Source organism: Lethenteron reissneri, chromosome 26 (genome assembly GCF_015708825.2).
Source record: "Lethenteron reissneri isolate LAM-NWPU_2019-01 chromosome 26, ASM1570882v1, whole genome shotgun sequence".
Classification (NCBI taxonomy): domain Eukaryota; kingdom Metazoa; phylum Chordata; class Hyperoartia; order Petromyzontiformes; family Petromyzontidae; genus Lethenteron; species Lethenteron reissneri.
In genome coordinates, this window is record NC_083804.1 from 18,117,531 (window position 1) to 18,139,461 (window position 21,931).

The 21,931-nt window shown below is 49.4% G+C and overlaps 1 protein-coding gene across 4 annotated transcripts in view; it reads left to right on the forward strand.

The window, feature by feature from the left end:
• The window catches only part of LOC133347763 (protein Aster-B-like), a 45,075-nt gene that overhangs the window by 14,515 nt on the left and 8,629 nt on the right, over positions 1-21,931 (forward strand). For 3 of the 4 annotated variants that reach the window (XM_061560340.1, XM_061560341.1, XM_061560342.1), the window contains exons 2-11: positions 3,471-3,542; positions 5,705-5,789; positions 6,754-6,857; positions 7,662-7,757; positions 15,249-15,329; positions 17,786-17,871; positions 18,925-19,342; positions 20,345-20,483; positions 20,656-20,805; positions 21,016-21,137. In XM_061560340.1, coding sequence (XP_061416324.1) covers positions 3,489-3,542; positions 5,705-5,789; positions 6,754-6,857; positions 7,662-7,757; positions 15,249-15,329; positions 17,786-17,871; positions 18,925-19,342; positions 20,345-20,483; positions 20,656-20,805; positions 21,016-21,137 — 1,335 coding nt within the window. In that variant the 5' untranslated portion in view covers positions 3,471-3,488. Of the gene's footprint in view, positions 1-3,470; positions 3,543-4,886; positions 5,048-5,704; positions 5,790-6,753; positions 6,858-7,661; positions 7,758-15,248; positions 15,330-17,785; positions 17,872-18,924; positions 19,343-20,344; positions 20,484-20,655; positions 20,806-21,015; positions 21,138-21,931 lie in introns of those variants that run through there. The other variant, XM_061560343.1, reaches the window with a different exon arrangement.

Below are 21,931 nucleotides of genomic sequence, written 5' to 3' on the forward strand. Positions count from 1 at the left end.
GGGGTGAGTGAGTGTGAAGTTGGTCAGAAGTTTGTGGGTAGATGTTGGGTGAGTGGGGTGATACGTTGGTGGGCAGATGGTGAGTGAGTGGACGGGTGAGTGGGTGATCAGTTGTTGGGTAGGTGGTGAGTGAGTGGAGGGGTGAGTGAGTGTGAAGTTGGTCAGAAGTTTGTGGGTAGATGTTGAGTGAGTGGGTGAGTGGGGTGATACGTTGGTGGGCAGATGGTGAGTGAGTGGACGGGTGAGTGGGTTATCACTTGTTGGGTAGATGGTGAGTGAATGGACGGGTGAGTGGAGGGATCACTGTTTGGGTATATGGTGAGTGTGAAGTTGGTCAGAAGTTGGTGGGTAGATGTTGAGTGGATGGGTGAGTGAGTGAGTGGATGATACTTTGTTGGGTAGATGGTGAGTGAGTGGACGGGTGAGTGAGTGGAGGGGTCAGTGTTTGGGTAGATGCTGAGTGAGTGGATGGGTGAGTGGGTGATCAGTTGGAGGGTTGATTATAGTGTGCTGATCTTTAAAGGTGCATTGAACATTTTTGATACTCCTACTGATACTCCTGCTGTCATGGAGTGATTCATCCTGCCAGCTATGGCTGCAAAGTTTGGTAGTACATATTATGTATATCGTTTATTGTAAAATTTGAATTACAGTTACTATGATCACTGTTACATTGTTTTATAGCTTTACTTTGGTGATTTCGAAAACGTTTTGGTTTAGTCATTTTTGTTTGTTGTAGTACAGAGTTCGACTGATAACTTTAATCTAAATTGTCTTATGGTTTTTATTGTTTGACTTGCATCCCACTGGGATTTTTGCACACAGCGTTGATATACGGTGCTTTTTGTGGAAGACTTTGCTGTTTTTTCCTGGATTTTTCTGTTTCGCGTAGTCACTTTAAGATGTTCCTTGTTCATGTTTTTGTTTGTTGCGGTTGCACCCGAGTCAAGATCCGCATGGCTCACAGGGCTATACCTAATCAATGAAACTGAACACTGAGAGAATGAGTGCGTGGATTAGTGGATAATCAAGTAGTGCCTGGGTAGTTGAAGAGCAGTTGGGTCTGTGGGTGAGTAGGTGGAGGAGTCAGTATATGGATGGAGGCTTGAGTTTATAGGTGAGGTGTGCATGAGTAAGTGAATGTGAGCAGAGTTGGCTACGTAAAGTGCTAAATAAGTTTGACATACTGTACATATATAAGTTCGTGAATAACTTGAGTGAGTCGGTGGGTTAATCGTTGCATGGGTGAGTATATGTATGTACGATTAACTAAGTGGGTGAAACTAAACATTTTATATTTAAAAAGCTATATATTTTGTATTTTACCAGGTAAGGCCCACTGAGATTAAAGGTCATTTTCGGAAGCGCATGGTCACAAATGAGAACTCAACGAGAAGTGGCTTATCACAGTGTGCTGATCTTAAAGGTGCATTGAAAAATGTTGATACTCCGACTGATGCTCCTACTGTTGTGGAGTGACTCATGCAGCCAGCTATGGCTGCAGAGTTTTGTAGTACATGTTGTTTACGTCGTTTATTGTGAAAATTCGGTCACAGTTCCTATGACCAGTGTTTCATTGCTTTTATGGCTTTATTTTGGTAATTTTCGAAAAGTTTTTTGGTTTGGCCATGTTTGTTTGTTGTAGTATAGAGTTAGACTGATGGCCTTAATCTAAGTTGTCTTGTGGTTGTTGTTGTTTGTCTTGCATCCCACTGGGATTTTTGCACACAGTGTTGGTGTACGGTGCTTTTTCTCCAATATTTTGCTGTCTTTTCTTGGATTTGCTGTTTGCACTTAGTCACATTCACTTTAAGATGTTTTTTGTTCATGTTTTTGTTTGTTGCGGTTGCACCCGATTCAAGAGCCGAATGGCTCACAGGGCTATACCTAATAAATGAAACTTGAAAACTTGAACGTGGGATTTATAGCAGCCAAATACTCTAAACTCGCGTTTCTAAATGTGGAGGGAAAAAAATCAAAGTACCCGGAGAAAAATCCATGCCACCACGGGAAGAACATGCAAACTCCAAATATACAGCAGGCGTCAAAGTCGGGATCGATCCCACGACCATCCTGTATACCAGGCGAGGGAGTTGACAGCTTGGCACATGAGCATATGTGAGTGGTTGTATGTGTAAATGGGTGAATCTGCAAGTGGAGCGTGTAAATATATGATGAATAGGTGGATGTGTGCATCAGTTGAAATATGTGAGTACTATACATGAATGTATGAGTGGGAGCCTGTGACTCAATGGTGGAAAAGGAATTAACTTCATGAATACATGTGATAAGAAAGTGTTATGAAATGAGTGTGGAAATGATGGTGTCAAGTGATATGAAACAAGCTGATTCGGTGTGGTTTAAGTGAGTGGAAATACCGAGTGGTAGCGTTTGTTGGTATTGAGCGAGTTCATTTGGAGTGGGTTAGAGAGTTGGGAGTACTGTATTGAGTGCAGAAGTTAGACACATCTGGTGTAGCGATTTCCCAGCTACACATAAGATGTGTCCTTCACTCAATTATCAGGCTTTTGCTCCACCGCTTTGTTCTATTTCAATGACTGTGCAACTCTGGTGATGTATTCAATCAGGAAAGAACTCACAATTCCCCCTCCGCGAGATAGTTTGTGTACAACTGTCTCATCACGCTGTTCCCTTCGCCAGGACCTTGCCGTGCCATCTTCCTTCTCAGCCCACCCCACCACGCCATGAGTTATATTGTAAAAAAGAATAGTGGACAATTCTAAAGTGCAAAGTCTACTTTTTTTATTTTGTATTATGCTTTGTGAGTGAATGAACCATGAGGTGTGAGTGAGCGAGCGGGTGAAGTGGATGCAATTGACTCAGTCAGTCTCAGGGTTGGGGAGAGGTGAGCGAGTTGGTCAATGGGTCAGTTCACTGAGCAAGTGGCTGTGCGAGTGGGTGAGTGCAGCAGAGTGTCTGCACGTGTGAAGGGGCGCAGTGAATAATACATGCCCTGTCGATGCCCTGGCACGTCCCCACCTGTCGGCCACGTCTGTCCTATTGTTGCTGCTGCTCGAATAGAGTTACCACACTGTCCAGATATTTTATGTGCAGAATGACGTTGTCATGCTCTTTTTCCACGAGGGTTCCTGTCAAGGTTTCACAGTGTGGGGGAAATGACTGTTATGTCTATTCCAATTGAGCAGTAATTAGTTATGAGGGAGTGCTGATCTGAATCAGTTTAGAGTTTGCCACAAAACGGTGACGAGGACTGCGGCTATGGCTGCACCACCACTGGGGCTGGAAGGGGGAGTTCGGCCTTTCTAAACCATCATGTGGCGGCTTTCATCGAGCAGTAGACTATTCCATAATGCCCCACAGCATACTGCCCGCAGGGAAAAACAGAAATCATATTACAGTTGGCGTTTCTTTCTGTGGCTTGTTGTGGTTTTTGTGCAGTGTTCCTTTCGTATTTGTTTTAAGGCGTGTGGGTGCGTGTTTGTGTTTAGGTGTGATCTTCCAACGTCATGGAGTCGGAGGCAAAGAAGGCGGCGGGTGCGGAGGCAGACGCCGTTGAGAGGGTGAGTCTGGAGAAGCGGCAAATTCACAAGGACCTGCTCAAGTATAACATTCAATTGTTTAAATATCTAACATCATTCCCATTTCACTGAGGGGCCAGTACCTGAGCATTTCTGTTTGGTGCACTCGTTGGAAATTGGCAAGTAACTGATTTATTTACGTGTGAGTCCATTATACCGCTGGAAATGCTATGCCATGCTTCATTACAATGATTAACCATGGTCACTGGATGAAGGCCTCCCCCCTATCCCCCTCAGCTGCCACCATCTTATGATCCTGCTATGTAATAATCCACCTGGCACCTGCACACGAGCTGGTCTCATCGCTCCATCTCCACGGTGGACGTCTCTCGGACCCGTTCCATTCCTCGGAAACTACTCCTATTATTATTCGTGACCATCGGCTATCATCCATTCCAGCGATGTGTCCTGCCTACTTGTTTTTTTTTACAATTTGAATCCATTTATCTTGCATACATTCTCTAATCCACGTGTTCATCTTTCTCTCTCTCACTGCTATTACAAGCATTCACTTCTTCATGCTTGTTTGTGCTAAATTCAGTTTTTGTTCAATATTTGCTGTTCATTACCATGTTTGTGAATGAGATGTTACAGCAGGTAGTAGGGCACTGATTAATAACTTTTTTTCACATTGGTATGTAACTTGTTATTGTTCAGTTCAGCCAAAAGCACTCTAACCTGCTACCATCCACCCCTTTATTTCATCACTTTGATTCCTCTTCTTGGTTCTTTCGGTAAAGTTACGTAGAATGGAAATAGTAAAATAATAAAAATTAAACAGAATAAAATAATTCTCACGACGTTTCGACCACAACGCAAGCAGCCGTCCTCAGGTGAAGTCTTTCGGGGAGACAGCGTCAGACGCTGTCTCCCCGACAAACCTGGTCTTCACCTGAGGACGGCTGCTTGCGTTGTGGCGGAAACGTCGTGAGAATTATTTTATTATGTTTTATTTTTTTTATTTTATTATTTCCATTCTACGTGACTTTACCGAAAGAACCAAGAAGATGAATCCCTGCAGTCACGAAAGCTTTAAATCGAAATTCACTTTGATTCCGGTACACCTTCAGCAGCTGTTCTAGATCTCAGGATAAATACGGGCAAAACTAAAGGTCATGTACAACATATTTTCTCTCATTAATTTTAGCTAAACAATATGTGTACAATAACGAATATAATAGGACTACGTGAAGGATTGACAAAAAGCATAAAATGTTGTATCGCCAGATGCTTTCTGGGCTTGGCTGGCTCTGAACCAACATTGCTGTTCACGAATGTTTTCTTGAAAACTGGGTTGTTGTTTGCCCGACTCGGTTCACAAACCAGACAACTAGGTTCAGCCAGGCGTTGCGGCGGCAACTTACCGGGCCAGCCCGGCACCAAGCGGACCTGGGTGACTACACCAAGGAGACTGCTGAGCATGGATTTCATTCCGCGCCTTGCGTTCTTACCCGGGCCACCCTCGCAACTAGTTGTGGTGGCAAGGGGTCAGTGCCATGCCTCGCTGTGTTGCAACTTCATGGCCATGGCGGAAAATAAAGGATAGACGTTAGCTTCGGAATGCATGTATCAACTAAAGCCTTCTTTGGACGTTCGCTAAGAGAGTGTTTGTTTAAATTGCTTGCCAACGGGTCGCTGGACAGTAGGGACAGGAAGGGTGGCTGACGGGAGTGTGGGAGCTCATGCCAAGTTTATTGTCAAGTCTATAGTTATCTCTATATCTCTGTCGCGAGCTCTATACCTAGCTAGCTTTATTAATTTATCGAGACAGTTATGTCCCTGGAGTCATAGCGTTGCCAAGTCTTTTGTTCGCGCTATAGCCATCTAATCGGGGTTTGGCTAAGCCAGGCCACATGGGACTGTGCCAGACTTGTTAGGTGCTAACTGATAGGCATGTGTGTGTTCGGAGCCTGCCCATGAATGGTGAATATTTGATTCCCTGCCCCCCCTAGCTCGACTTGGCCTTAACAGAGTACCTGGTGTGGTGTGTAAACATCGGCACTGGGGGGACTTAGGCAGCCGGGTGTGGTGTTGACCGCCAACCCCCTTTGTGTGCCGTTCCAGCCTTTGTAGTTGATTGCCGAAGTAACGTTCTCCAAAAGTTTTTTTGAACGAGGTTACATGGTGGATCTTTGTCTTTGTAGGGAGGGAGTGCCCCCTACCGGCAGAGAAATGATGTCTTCCGACGCATCTTTAAACATCTGCCGGAGAGCGAACACCTCGTCGTGGGTACGAGGCTCTGCTGTTACACGCACGTGCACACGCTCGCACAACCGTACTGCCAATGCCAGGCCACGAGCAGCAACGTTGGTGTGTGTGGGTATTCACAAAGGAGAGCAGTGGTGTAGCGGGTTGCACGCTGCACTAGGAACCCAGTGACCCGAGTTCAATTACAGTTCACGGCCACCACCAGTGACGATAATCTGAACCGGTTATGGGTCTCCGCTCGGTTGACTCCGCCTTCATTGAGTATCTGGTGTGGTGTCTAAACATCACCACTGGGGAGACAAAGGCGGCCGGGTATGGTGTTGGCCACCCACCCGTTCGTGTGCCATGCCTGCCTTCATAGGTGCTCGCTAACAGCACTTTCCCCAACAGTCTGATCAGGCTATACAGGGGATCTTTGTTTTTTGCATTTACACCAAAATGTGCATGAGCTTGCACACACCTGTAGGAATGGACGTTGCACCTAAACACAGACACTTCACGTGAATACACAAGCACGTGTGCGGCGGCAGCTGTACTACACACCTACTTGAGTTGTCAACACTGCCGGTGGAGATGTGCCTATCACGGTATGTGATGTACGTACTCTTGTATGGCGTGCAGGAGATCGTGTGCACTGCTGTGGTGAATGTATGTACTGAATACGCTGTTGTGTGCTGTGTGTGCTCTGTCATTTTTACTGTGTGCACGTTTTGGGAAACACATGCTTTGTACGCTGTGCATTGTATCGTGTTGTTTGAACTCTGTCGCTGTTATATTAATTAATTCGGGAGTATTGTGTGTGTGTTGCCGCTTACGGACTGCGATGCTGCATGTGCACATGAGATTGCTTGCGTGTGGTTTGTGTGTTTCTTACACTGTGCACTGCGTCCCTATGGGTACCTGGGCTGTGTGCCGGGGGTACATGCGAGCGTGCTGCCCCCCCACACTAATTGTGTGTATGTCGCTCGCTGCGCACGTTTCCCAGACTACTCGTGCGCGCTGCAGAGAGACATACTTGTTCACGGACGTCTCTACCTCTCCGAGGGATGGATCTGCTTCCACTCCAACATCTTCCACTGGGAAACGCTGGTGCGCGTGATTGTCCAAGTGTTTTTTGTTCACTGTTGCTGCGCATAGGCCCAAAAGGCTGAAATGCCAAGCAGCCAGCACCAAACAGACAACACTATATTAAGGTCATTATTGCTTTTTGGGTTAGGCGAATTAAACTTGTACTTTGAAGAAGAGCCATTGCCTGAAAAGTAGCAAATTTATATATTTTCCATTTTCAGGCCACTGTTATTGAGCGGTTTGAGTTTTTTTGTTTGTTAATTTTGTTTGTGCACCAAAGGCAATGTGGTATCACCAGGTGATTTTATTTACTGGAACGTTCTATGAAAAAAAACTACTAGAGCTATGCATTTTTTAATTCTAAATTTAAAATTCACTTCTTTATAATTGCTTTTTGTGTTTAGTTTGTTGTCCTTCCACCGCACCTCCGATTAGGCCTGGGTCACCAAATTGACGAGACAAACTAAATCACAGCAATGAAGCAAACAGAAATCGGAACAAGAACTAAAAACTACCATGTGTGGGTGTGGGGAATGGTGGCGCAGTGGATAGCACACTCCACTATGGACCGGCGACCCGTGTCACCAGTGACGATTATCTGAACTGGTCCGGGGCCTGCCGTAGGCCAACTCAGCCTCAAATGAGTACCTGGTGCTGGCCACCCACCCCCTCGTGTGCCGTGTCGGCCTTCGTAGGCGCTCGCTAACAACACCTGGCCCAAAAGTCTATTAAGGCTATACGGGGGGGGGGGTCTTTGTGTGCAGTATCGGGGTGAAGCACGTGATGTGTTCCACCCGGTTTGTTGTGGTGTGCTGTGTATTGCAGTTGACAATTCAGATGAAGGAGATTACTGCGGTGACGAAGGAAAAGACAGCGAGGGTCATTCCCAATGCCATTCAGGTGTGCACGCAGAATGAAAAGGTGAGCATTATTCCCACCAGCCTGCAGCATTAAACTAAACCCCTTGTGAGTACTGCGTCACAACCCCACATCACTACATCACGTCACAGCAGTCGCGCTTGCGATGCACTCTGCTGTAACGTATCACTCCACACTACTGCCCATCACACCTAATATCATCACAACAACAGCTATTTACAACCCTTTGACAGTCTACTGCTGAATTAAGGGTTTTCCCCAATCGTGGGGGTTGTTTGACCATACTTCTCCATACTGGTCATTGCGGGTGGGTGAATGGTGAGGGGGGGGGCGGCCCTTCACCATCCTGGCCAACACCAGGACTCGTGGATCCAGAGCTGCTGAGGGCCTGTGGTGGGGGTGGGGGGTGGGGGGTGGCACATTTTAGGCGCGTTGACTGTGGGGTTGATTCATTACGGTTCACCACCCGAGTCAGGGCAGTTTGGTGAAGATTCCTACACAATGGGAATGCAGCACGCAGGCAAACTGAGATGCCAGCCAGTATTAAGGTATATGCATATAGCATCACGTTACTTGCAAATATTATCCTAATGTTACATGTGTAATAAAGGACTCGACCACGATGTCTGGCTTGGTGTCCTTTATTCGGTTCTTCTCTCTTAACCCGCACGGCTGTCCTTCTATAAGACTCTATACTGACACTGATACTGCTCTCCTGCAGTTTCTCCCCTCGTCGTTCTCTCAGCTTCTCTCTCCTCTCGTCGCTCTCGTAGCCTCTCCCTCACACACAGCCTCGCCGGCTGTGTTCCCCGCAGCTCCTCGTCCGCCTTCTCTCCAGCCGCCCCACCGCTGTCTTCTCTCGCAGCTCCGCTGGCTGCTCCCTTAGCTGGCCACCGCTGGCCGCCGCTGCCACCCCTTGGCTTTGCCCACGTGGCCTTACTCTGGTCCAGTCCCACTCGTTCTCCCTTCCTCTTCCGGTCTCCTCCCTTAAGAACCTTAACCTTTCCTCCCACGTCACCTAACTCCACCTCTCCGTGACGTCACATCCGGGAGGTCGCCCGCGCCCGCATTACACCACCCTCCCCCGTGGAGAAAAACCCAGCCGACCTCGGCTGAACAACACCAACAGTAATGCGGGCGAACCCGAGCGTAACACACCAAAGGACACCAAGCATGCAATATAACAGTAAGAACAATCAACACAACTCAACAATCAATAACGTAGCAGAAGCAGGCAATAAATACACAGTAAGAACAATACAACATAACAATCAACGAAACACAAGGGATTTAGAGCGTGTGCGGGTCGCCGGCCCGTCCCGGACGGTCGGCGGCCCATCCGCGGAACGGGAACGTGATTGAGTTTGAGGAGCGACAGGGTGAAATCCCCCTGTCGCTGTTGGAAGTCCACCAACGTCCCGTGTCCTTGAAGGATCAGTCTTGGGCTTGTCCCGCGGATGCGTCTGCAGCGGGGTCGGAAGGGCTGCAGGGCTCGAAGGACCCGCAGATCTGGCAGGCACCCTCCGAGCAGAGCGCCTCGTCCCCTCCGGTGTCAAGGCCGGCCTGCCTGGAACAGGTACGACAGGCGCTCTAGCAAGATCAATGGACGCAGGCGGGGGAGAGTCGGCAGCAACAGACCCCAGCAAGGCAACATTGGGAGATGATGCATCATGTAGGGGAGCAACATACGGTTTCAAGCGCGACGTGTGAACAAACCAGCGGCGAGAACCAATTTGAACACGCGCCGACTGAGGATTAGGAACCTCAATGAGGCGGACAGGCCCTCGCCACGGTTTGTGAAATTTGGGAGAGGTACCCGGCCGCACCTGCGGGCAATGGAGCCAGGCCAGGTCCCCAACCTTCCAGGGGCACTCCCCTTTGGAACGCCGTGCGTACCTCTCATTTCGGGCCTGAGCTTTGGCCGTAGCCACACGGGCACTCTCCCGCGCCTCCGAGACCCGGCGAACAGTGTCCCGAATGTAGTCAGGAAGCGGTTTACAAGGTCCCCTCACACCGGTTCCCATCTGCACATCCATTGGCGGCACGTTTTCCCGACCATACATAAGGTAAAATGGCGAATAACCCGTAGCCGCATGAGGAGTCATCCTGTACGCCGAAAGCACCCCCGGGATGTGCAGGTCCCAATCCGATTGTTGCTCACTCACCGTGTGGCACAGCATGGCAGACAATGTCCGGTTTAGCCGCTCAACCATACCATCCGTTTGCGGATGGTATGGGGATGTCCGGACCTTCTTAGTCCCTAGGCCCGCGCATACTTCCGCCAATAATTTCGAAGAAAAATTTCGGCCCTGATCCGTAAGGAGTCTCTCCGGCGCACCCTTGTCCATAACATATCCGAACAAAAAGGCGTCGGTAATGGCCGCGGCCGATTGATCGGGCAACGGCCAGGCCATCGGCCAACGGGAGAGGTACTCAACCCCGACCAGCAAATATTTATTACCCCTCGCCGAAGGTGGGAAAGGTCCCAAAATGTCCAGTGCCACCAATTCATTGACCCGAGACACCCGAATTGACTGTAAGGGTGGCACATAAGGATGTTTAGGAGGCTTACGCCGGGCACAGTCAGGGCACGCGCGGACGTGCCCCACGACATCCGTCGACATGCCGTGCCAAAAATAATGACGTTGCAACGTCAACAAGGTCTTCTGCACACCCAGATGTAATAGCGTGTCACAATGGAGAGTTCTAATCAACTCGTATCGGAGGGACGCAGGCACCACTAGACGCCAGTGTTCCTGGAGACTTTCCCTCCACATAAGCAGACCATCTCGGACTGCGGTTTCCGGCGCACCCTCCGTAACCGGACCCCCAACCTCCACTTTGGATCGCTTCCGCAAGGACACTAACGACTCATCCATCATTTGCTCCCTTATCCAAACAGACCGTGGCAGATTCAAAACCCCATCAGTCGGCCCCGGTTCCACAGTAGCATCCGACTTCTCCACAGCCAATACCACCGGCTGAGGGGGGGGTAGGCTGGGCGCACATCTCTGCGTCCCCGACGCACATTTGCAAGGGGAGCGCTGCGGCAACCTAGAAAGTGCGTCTGCGTTCGCATGGCGCACCCCTTTACGATGGTGAATTTGAAATGAAAATTCTTGCAGCGTGTCCAACCAACGCGACAGCTGGCCGGAAGGTTGATCCATTTTAAGGGCATATTGCAAGGCCGCATGATCCGTACGTACGATAAAGGAACGGCCGTACAGGTACGGTCGAAACTGACGTAGGAAAAAAACAACGGCTAAGAGTTCCCTGCGAGTGACACAGTAGCGTGTTTCCGCGGGCGACAGGACCCGGCTACCATACGCAACGACGCGCTCTACGCCCCCTTTAGACTGAGACAACACCGCGCCAATACCTGTGTCGCTCGCATCCGTATCAAGAATGAACGGTTGATTGAAATCCGGATAATCCAATGTTGGGGCGGTAGCCAACAGATTACGCAGACTCTGAAAGGCCGCCTCTTCCGGCGGTCCCCACGCAAACTTACGTCCCTTACCCGTAAGGAGGTGCAAGGGCCTCGCGATGGTCGCAAAATTCGGTACAAATCTTCGATAATACGAGGCAAATCCCAGAAAGCGACGTACATCCCCCACGGTGACCGGAGTCGGCCAATCTCGGACGCACGCCGTTTTTTCCGGGTCCGTAGACACCCCCTCAGCACTCACGATGTGCCCCAAATAACGGACGGACCGTTGCAGTAGGTGACATTTCTTTGGTTTAAATTTCAAGTTCGCGGAGCGCATCCTCGCGAACACCGTCTCCAGCCGCCTTAAATGTTCATCAAATGTGCGGCTGAAGACGATGATATCGTCCAAATATATGAGACATGTCTCCCACTGCAACCCCGTCAAAACGAGTTCCATGAGCCTTTGAAATGTGGCAGGGGCCGCATTCAGCCCCATCGGAAGGCAGTTAAATTGAAACAACCCCTGCGGCGTACGGAATGCGGTCTTCTCCCGTGAGGGCTCGTCAAGGGGAAGCTGCCAAAATCCCGAAGAGAGGTCCAGTGTAGAGAAATACTTAGCCCCCGACAATGCGTCGAGGGAGTCGTCCATACGCGGCAGGGGATACGCATCTGCCACCGATATCTTATTCAATTTTCGAAAGTCAACACAGAATCGCAATTTGCCATCCTTTTTCTTAACCAAAACCACAGGCGCGCCCCATGGGCTGTTCGACGGCGATATAATATCCGCAGCCAACATATCCTCCACTGCCCCCCGAACGTGTTCTCGCTCGGCCGGACTCATTCGGTGCGAATTCAACCGAATAGGGGCAGCGTCGCCTGTAGCAATGTGATGGTGAAGCAATGAGGTGCGTCCCAAATCCAAATCATTGGAGCTGAACACATCGGAATACGTCAATAACAATTTATGAAGCGCACCCCGTTGATCCACAGACAGGGAAGAATTTCCGTCACATAAGCTAGCAATCCAGCGGTCATCCGAAGCCACAGGCTCGGAAACACCAGCAACCACTCCCTGGCTATGCGAACAATCGTGAGCCGTAAATGCCGTGGTGGCATGTGCCACAACCGTGCCGGCTGGGACACAGACATTTTCCGTACCCGCATTGAGCACCTGCAAAAACGGTAATTGATCTGGCCGGACGATGGTCTGCGCTCCGACCAGCGCCGATCCGGCCGTTATCGAGGCTGAAGGTGACAACAAGATCCCAACCGCTCCCAGCCGACCAGGCAGGGGCTTCCGATACCGCAGGGGAATAAGCATCTGTGAACCAGGTGGAATATCAACAGATGCCACGGATAGCGCCTGCACTTGTACGGCCGAAGCAGGTCGCCCCCAGGGCGACGGCAGAAACGAAATTTGACGGCCACCCGGCAGTTCAATACAATTCTCATTAATTTTGATCAAAATAGGCATCTTAGCCAGAAAATCAGTGCCCAATAAACAGGGAACTGCCAAGGATCTTGAAATCAACACAACGCCCGAGTCCGACACATCCCCAATAGATATTTTAGCGTCCACCTGGCCCACGATGCCCATACTACCCCCGTTCGCAGCGACGCACGACCCGTAAACCGGACGCACGGCCCCGGGTGGGATGCCTAACAGATGAAAAATGACATCCGAAATAATAGTCGCGGACGCCCCGGAATCGACCAAAATGCGCACGTCCACCCCTTGTATAGACCCCGGCACGGTGGACGAACCCGTAGCGGCCGCAACAACCCTCCGTGCCAATTTGCGCCACTGCGTCACAGAGCGACAAGGCCCCGTCGAAGGTCCCTCTTTAACAACAACACTATGACCGCACAACGAAGGTGATGGGTGAGGTGTAAAGCCTTGCCGGGTGTCTGGTGCGTGCCGACTTGCCTGTTTCGGTGGATCCTTGGGCGGCTTGGCCGGTAATGAGGCCTCCTGTTGTGGCGGACCCGGGATGCGGGCCCAGCAGTCCTTCGCGTAGTGGCCCTTCCGTCCGCAGCGGAAGCAATCGGCGTCGTTGCGCCGAAGCGCAGGCCTTGCATCGCGCCGCCCGCGTATCGGCGGTGCAGCACGAGAGGCCGGTCCACCGCGGCCTGACCATGGCACCGAGGCGGCCGTCAGCTCCTGAGGGCCCCGCTCATCCGGCACGTATACCGACTTCGTAGGGTCCCAACCCAGAGCGCCACCCTCTGCGACGGGCCCCCCTGTCCACGCCGTGACCTGTTTCCATCGTCGTAGGTTGAATTGTGCATCCAGACATTTCGCCGCCGCCCGGGAGGTGAGCTTCTCATGCCCGCACACCGGCATGGGAATCCCAAGATCCCGCGACAGCTCGAGCATCTTGCCCAAGATGAGAGGCTCGAGCAGGTCAGGTGTTGTATCTGGATACGCGGCCATAGCCAAATCAAGCACTGCACCCCTGTACGCCACAGGCGACTCCTCGGGCGCTCGTTGTCGTTGAGCGAATCGCCGATGCGCGTCGTCAGGTGGCTCGTAGGCGTCGGCCATTTCTTGAAAAACTCCATATAATGTCCTCTTCTTCTCGGCCTTAATGGAGCGAAAAAAACGAACAGATTCGTCGTCCAGAAGAGTCGGCAACACTTCCAAGGCCTCAGCATCGGTCCATCTCGCAGAACGGACCGCCGCTAAAAATCTGCAGGCGAAAGCGCTCCAGTCGCCCCCAATGGCGAATTCCTTGACCGTGGTGAGATGGCGACTCCGACTTCGCTTCACTCCGCCCTCCGCCGATGGTTCCTCCGGAGGCAAATTCAAAATGGCGTCGAATCGCGGCGTGGTCAAGATGGCGGATTCCCGCCGCGGCACGCGCAAGATGGCGGCCTCCTGCCGCGTGGCCCATGGCGCCGGGAGTGAAGAACCCGTGGCGGCCTGTGGAGCACTCTCCGCTCTCTCCGTCGCCGTGCTTGGGGTGACGAGATGACACAATTGGCCCAGGGCGTCCTTGAGAGTCTCCAGTTGCTCAGCCACCTGCAGCCATCGCCGATCAGCGTCTGATGGTGTCGGCGGCCCTGACACTGTGGCTACATCTTCCACTCCCGTCCCCGCACTCGTTTCAGCAGGGCTCTCCTCCACCACCCTGGCAGGATCCATGTTTGGAGGGAAGTCTTCGTCCTCGGACGAAGAAGCCGATGCCGGCGCTGGAACATTTTTCTTTCTCACTTGTTTCGACATGCCGTTGCACTTCCGACACCAATGTAATAAAACCTGGCCCACGATGTCTGGCTTGGTGTCCTTTATTCGGTTCTTCTCTCTTAACCCGCACGGCTGTCCTTCTATAAGACTCTATACTGACACTGATACTGCTCTCCTGCAGTTTCTCCCCTCGTCGTTCTCTCAGCTTCTCTCTCCTCTCGTCGCTCTCGTAGCCTCTCCCTCACACACAGCCTCGCCGGCTGTGTTCCCCGCAGCTCCTCGTCCGCCTTCTCTCCAGCCGCCCCACCGCTGTCTTCTCTCGCAGCTCCGCTGGCTGCTCCCTTAGCTGGCCACCGCTGGCCGCCGCTGCCACCCCTTGGCTTTGCCCACGTGGCCTTACTCTGGTCCAGTCCCACTCGTTCTCCCTTCCTCTTCCGGTCTCCTCCCTTAAGAACCTTAACCTTTCCTCCCACGTCACCTAACTCCACCTCTCCGTGACGTCACATCCGGGAGGTCGCCCGCGCCCGCATTACACATGCAAGCTAAATGAATGGGAAAACAATGATATTAATGAAACGGTCATTGGGAAACAATATAAACTCGACAGTAAAAATTATAAACATAAATGTTTGAATTCTCTGGTTCACTGAGCATTGGGTAAGCTGGTACATGCCTGGACACGACCTGACTACACACCAAAAGAAAGCACATGGCACTCTGTATAGCCGTACACTCCCGACAAAAAGCGTTGTGTGCCGGTAAACAGGTGGTGATGTCAACACTGCGTCTGTACCAAGCGAGGTGCACGTTCGTACTGTGTGGTTGGTGAGAGCGATGTGCGCAATGCATCTCGTTGCTGTGTGCGGTTCGGCACATGTGGTGTGGTGCGATGTTCGTGTGACTGCGGGTGCAGTATTTCTTCTCGTCGTTGGGTGCAAGGGACAGAGCGTTCCTCATGATCTTCCGGCTCTGGCAGAACTCCCTGCTTGACAAGGTAAGTCACTTCACGACTAAAGCACTGCTTCTCTTGCAACATGCACCACACTTCCTGTTATAAGACCTGTTTATTCACACATCACTGTATAGAATGTTTACAACACCATTAGATAAGTAATTTCAATGCGAGCATTGTATGTATGTATGTATGTTGAACTTCTTTAGCATCGTACATAGCCAACCATGACAATTAGAGGAGCGAGGGGAATGGGCAACAAACTAAACACAAAAAGCGGCATTATAATCATAATAAACCGTGATCTGTCCACTATCACATGACAGCCTCTCCAAGACATTGCCGCCTCTCACAGTCTTGCATAGAAACAATCCCAGCTAGTTGCAGCACACGAGCTGAATTCATCATTCTGTCACTTCATCAATCCGCGGTTGACATCCTCGTGGGTGTGATCTCTATTTTGGCTGCCATTCCTTCGTTAGTCTCAACCACTTAAAGCTTAATTCTGCAGTGATCGATTAACATGCTGTGCAGTAATGGCAAGATATAGCAGCAGCATCAGCATTATCCATAGTCTGTTGACCTTGAAGCTATAGATGGCAGCCTTGGTGTAAGTTTGGGCAAATCTAAATGTCACATTGGTGTGTTTCGTATCATCATCAGCCATTGTTTACCCACTGCTGTATGAAGTACATTGTGTTGTGTGGAGGTATCGTGCAGCGCAGTGAAATCTCGTGTTGGGGTGCGCATGCCACGTGGCTGGGCATCACAAGGTCAACCTGCCTTGTGGTTATGATTTGTAGATGTGCAGGCTGTGTGGGTAGGCTTGATGTATGTTTGTGTTGTGTGGCCGTCTGTAATGAAGTGTGCAAGTGTTTGCGTAATCGTTGTGCATGACTTGGTGTGTCTGAGTGTACACACGAGTGTAGTTGCACAGACCTGGATAAGGGCCCCCATTATGCCTGTACAGATTGCGAGGGTTATATGACCATACTTCACCGTACTGGTCAGTGTAAGTTAGTGAACGTGGGGAGCATATATGTGGAAACATAGAAGTACAATACAACAATGGTAGTTGCTGCACTGCTCTACTGACCAGGATGTAGGCAGGTGGCAACCTGGGCTTGATGTAATGTGCATACAACTCTGCTGTTGGTGGTGTGGAATGTACTGTGCAAATGTTCATACTGTAAAAGCTTCTTTGGAAACCTGTATTGTTTAGTTACTTAATTTCTTGTGTAAATTTGACTATGCTATGGTTCTTCCTGTAAGTCACGTAGATAGAAAGAATTATAACAAAAACAATTTTCCTGATGATATTTGCTTGTGGTTGCGATCGAAACGTCGTGATATTTTGATTATTTTTTACGAACTTTATTTGTATTATTTTATTGTTAATATTTTTCTACGTGACTTTACCGAAAGAACCATAGAATATTAATTCCTACAGTCACGAAAGTTAAAAGTCAAAATTTTAATTTGACTAGTTTATAGATATTTTAGATAATTATTATTCATAATTTGTACTTTAACCTCACTGCATGTGGAACCTTACTCTTGTATTGCGATTGGGGCTGGTGACATGGCTCAGTGGCAGTGCGTTGGCCCCTTTTTTTAGAGGTTCACGGTTTAAATGTGTTAGCCACCCTGGTTATTACTGCGGTGTCACAACCATAATTCTATGTGCCAGCTGCTTCCCCTGACGAAATTGCCTATTTCAAGGCTGGGCCATTGTGGGCTGGTGTCAGGGGCCAAATTTGGCAAATTTGCCAAATTCGAGAATGACATCGCAAATTACTCGTAGCAGTCATCGCCCCCTACTGGCATACTAACACCCCATGTCACTCTGGCAAATGAGGCTATCCTGGTGTCTTGAGTTCTCACCTGTTGAAGCAAAATAAAATTTAAACTTCTAAAGTACTTGACATGGTAATTGTCATAAGAAGCTATATACATTGAATTATAATGTATATTTGGTATTCGCACAATTCTCACAATTCACAAACATCACGAAGGCAAAATACTTCACAGATTAATATAGTCTCCCAGTTGCAAGCAATGTGTAATTCACATTGAGAAAATGGCGTGTATTGTTTTGTAATTTGGCAAATATGGACGATGATGCCTTTCTCTGCAATATTAATGTTTTTGGCTTTTGTTTATTTTCCTGCTGTGCTCACGCACCACGGACCTTCCTTATAAACTAGCCTAGAAGCTGGTTAAACGGGATCATCTGTGTAGCAAATCAAACAAACTCGAACACAGTGGTCTCCTCATTGTGAATGACGTCATGAGATATGTAACGTCCACTGTGAAGCACACGACATGTATTTGTACTGTTAATACACCGCCAGGAATAACTAGGGCGACTTGATGGATCAAACTGTTAACCTCACTTGGGAAATATCCATGTAATAATTCAAAATAAACTTAAATGAGTGCAATGTGAAGATAGGCTAAGGTGTACTGGTGTGTGTTGTGTGTATGTTTGCGATCAGACACTGGATAGTCGGGAGTTCTTGCAGTATGTGCAACAGGCGTACGGAAGTGACTCAACGCTACACTCGGAAGGAGATGAACACGCGTGCGTCCAAACACACAAACCCACACACATACCCACGCAGCCATACACACATTCACATTCAATCAGCTTCAGGCAAGTCCTGTTGCTTGTGACCAAATCACCCAGAAGCTCCTAATGTCACCAGTTCTGGAAGCTACGCAGCCTTGAGCCTGGATAATTCTCGGATTGGGTGACTGACATGCATAACAGGTGTTATAATTTTCGATTTAAAGCTTTCGTGACTGCAGGGATTCATCTTCTTGGTTTTTTCGGTAAAGTCACGTAGAAGGGAAGTAATAAAATAATAAATAAAACATTATAAAATAATTCTTACGACGTTTCGGCTACAACGCAAGCAGCCGTCTTCAGGTGAAGAATGAGACACTCCCAAGCTAGCTTATATATAAGCTCCTAGCTTGGCAGTGTCTCATTCTTCACCTGAAGATGGCTGCTTGCGTTGTAGCCGAAACGTCGTGAGAATTATTTTATTATGTTTTATTTTTATTATTTTATTACTTCCCTTCTACGTGACTTTACGGAAAAAACCAAGAAGGTGTTATAACTTACAGGGCTACCTTGTCGGTAGTAGAGGACATTGCCGCAAATTCCATTGTTGTACCATACTTCTATGCTCTCACATCTTTGCTGTGCTCGGTAGAGAGAGCCCCTCGTCCAGGAGTGGATTGACAAAGGGCTGTACAGTTTGAATTCCAATTTGTCTTGTGGTCATACTAAAATGTCAAGCTCATGGCTAGCCCAGCTTTAATGACAGCAATTATAAGTACACTTATAGAGTTGGCTGGTCATCAAAATTATGTCTGTGCACTTCAAATGACAGCCTACTTCTAAATGCGCTGGCCATCTGGAGTTAAATTCAAGGCGCAACCTCGTACTGGTGGTGTGGGAGATTATGATAATTGTGATGATGATTTTGATGGTAACCATGGGGAATTCATGTTCGTGTGTGTAGCGTTAATATTTTACTACAAATCCGACAATAAGTGCTCGCTTTCCAACACATGCCCCAAAAGTCTGTTGAAGGCTATAAGGGGGATCTTTGTCTCTTTTGTGTAGTGTTGGCGATGAAGCCGAGGAAGCCTCAAATTCAGCCCCTGAACTGAGTCCACGCACTCCTCGCACGGGCGAAACCACGCGCACCGCACTAGCGCCGGTCACCGTACGCTCACCCCGCAGCCCCGACAACGGGCAGCCCTTGCAAATCACAGCATCTCCACGCACACCCCACACTCCCAACACTCCCCACACACCCCATACGGCCGACACACCACACACCCCTCACACGCCCGGCAGCTCGCGCTCTGCCCGCGCTGCGGTCACCCCGAGCACGCCGAGCTCCTCTGCGCACGCCCCACATGGGACGCGCACGCCCGACAGGGCTGCCACGCCAGATATCAGCATGGGATCTCCACGAGCGCCACCAACACACCTGGCGTCCACCTCTCCACACGGCAGCAGAGGAGATCTCTCGCAGGTAGAGAGAGCGTGTGTGACTGACCCAACGGGCGGACTGGTGGTATTGTGACGAGTGCACCGTACCGCTATGAATCCGGCAACCCGAATTCGATTCTGACCTGCGGCCATCATTGGCAAGCAATATCTGAATCGGTCCTTTTGCCTCCTGTAGATTGAATCGGGCTTAAATTATTACCAAGTGCGATGTATGGACGTCAGCACTGGGGAAACTAAAGTGATCGCACGTGGTTCTGGTCACACAACCCTTTCGTGCTCTATGCTAGCCTTCATCGATTCTCATTAACTGCACTTTCCCCAGAAGCCTGCGAGCTATACAGGGGATCGTTGTTTTGATTACCTGGCTCATTGGGTCATTCTGCAGAATCTTTGCGTTTTAACTTGGTTAATAAAAAAAACACTCGTTTAAATGTTTTGCTTATGTTCCAATTTTGCTCTTGCCATTGCACCGTGCTTTTTCATTTCTGACTAGGGGTTGATACATTCTGGTGAAGGTCCTATTACACATTTCATGGCATTGTGTAAATGTAGACAAGTATTTAAACTTTCAGCCAATTATAACTTTAATGCGATCCTAGCATTGTGTGTCAATAATGAGAAACTCATCAGATAATAGTGATGAGTTACAGACTCAGACTTTATTATATCAGCTGGTAATGCCCCATTGAGCTAAGCAGCTGTCTTACACGGACAACCACCCCCAAGACCGTCGGCAGTGGCGTCAGTTGCAGGACATTGCAGGGTGGACGGAATGTGCAAAATAACAATAGCAACAAAAATAATGTATACGAAACAATTTCTTTTACAGTAATTGGTTTATTATCACCCTTAGGCAGTGCCAAATTGTCCCCACAGTGATCAGTGGGGGGGGGGGGGGGCTGTCTACACAAAGCCCCTGAGACACAGGGCAGCAGTAGGCAGTGATGGCTTTATTGCACTGATGATTCCCAAAATAATGAGTGCAGCCATGGCTTGACGTTCTGGTGCTTGTGATGGTGTGCAGGTGGATGGCCTGGCCATGTCAATGTTGGCAAGAGAAACGACCCCTGAACCACAGAGGCGGGATTATCCCTCCCCTGAGCTGGGCCCTGGAACAAATCCCTCCACGGACGACAGCGATGCCTCTGAGGGTACCCCTGCAGGTGATTCAGCTACCTGGGGAACGTGGTGCCTGGCATGAGGCCTATTGTGTCGATGGCATAGTGTATGGTGTATGTGGTTGGCACGGTATCTGGTGTGTGTGTGTGTGTGGGTAGTATGGTCGCTATTTGGAGAATCTTGGAGTGCCTATGGGATGTGCATGGGTATGTGCAGGTGATGGTGTGGACAGAAAGCCCCATACGGTGCCACCGGGCCAGGTGTGCATCGACCGCGAGGTGTGCGTAGGAATGGAGAAACTCGAAAAGCTGCTGTTCTCCGACTCATTGTTCATGCGGCGCTTCCTCCTGGCCCGTAAAATCACTGGTATCCGACACAGCAATTCACTCGAGACAGACAGCATGGACACATGGCACACACAGCATGCACTGAATTATATATATATTTTTTATAATCGGGTATATACACTGTGTTGTGCATGGCGGAGTGTACGGTGTTCCCCGTGACTATCCTGGTCTCCTGTGTTCTCACATGCTTCAACAAAATAAACTTTAACTTTTGTGGTACCCCTTCTAGACGTGGTGTGTAAACCATGGGAGCAGACCAAGCCTGGCACTGAGCAGCGCTCTCTCACCTACACCATCAACCTCAATGGCGGACCCTTCACTCCCAAATCCTCGAGTGCCACCGAGGTGCAGGTGAGATCTTGCGCGATGGCGCACAGCACTCGTGGTAAAGCTTGGCAAGCAATGTACACGACGCGCATGGCACGGCATGTGTGCAGAGCACGGGTGGCATGGTATGGAAAAATGGCACGATAGCGACAACAGATATCATTGCTAATGCCCCATTCCCCCACTTCAATGCGAGACAAAATTGTTACAAAACAAATTGATATGAGCCTTAATATATGACCTCTGGGATGGGAGTGGTGGTGCATTAGTTCGACTCAGGTCTATCCTGGCCACGACAAACATCTGTGATGAGTATGTATGTTGAACTTCTGTCGCACCGTACGTAACTGACCATACTGATCTGGGGTGCGGAGGAAGGACAACAAACTAAACACAAAAAGCAGCTCTAATTAAATACGTTTTCAGTCTAGATTAAAAAGTGCATAGCTCCAGTGGCTTCCTAATATTGGAAGGAAAAGCGTTTTAGACAGCAGCAGAAGCGCATCTGAAAGTGCGCGATGCAGTGGCCGTCTTTATTCAATGGTTAGCCAAAATATATTAACCTGTCCTGGTGAGCCCACCACTCCCCCCTTCACTAATCTACACTGAACCAACATGGTTCAGTATACTCAAACAATCCCCATGAACCACATGGCTTGAATGCCCTCATTCAGGAGCAGATTGATAACATGGCTGTACATTTACAAGGGCAGCGTAATGTAGAGTCAAGCCAGACTGGGATGTATTCCACTGGGCTCTATGAGTCTGGTTCTGCTGCTCTGGTTTAATGTGTGGCTCTCATTGGACACACCTGGACC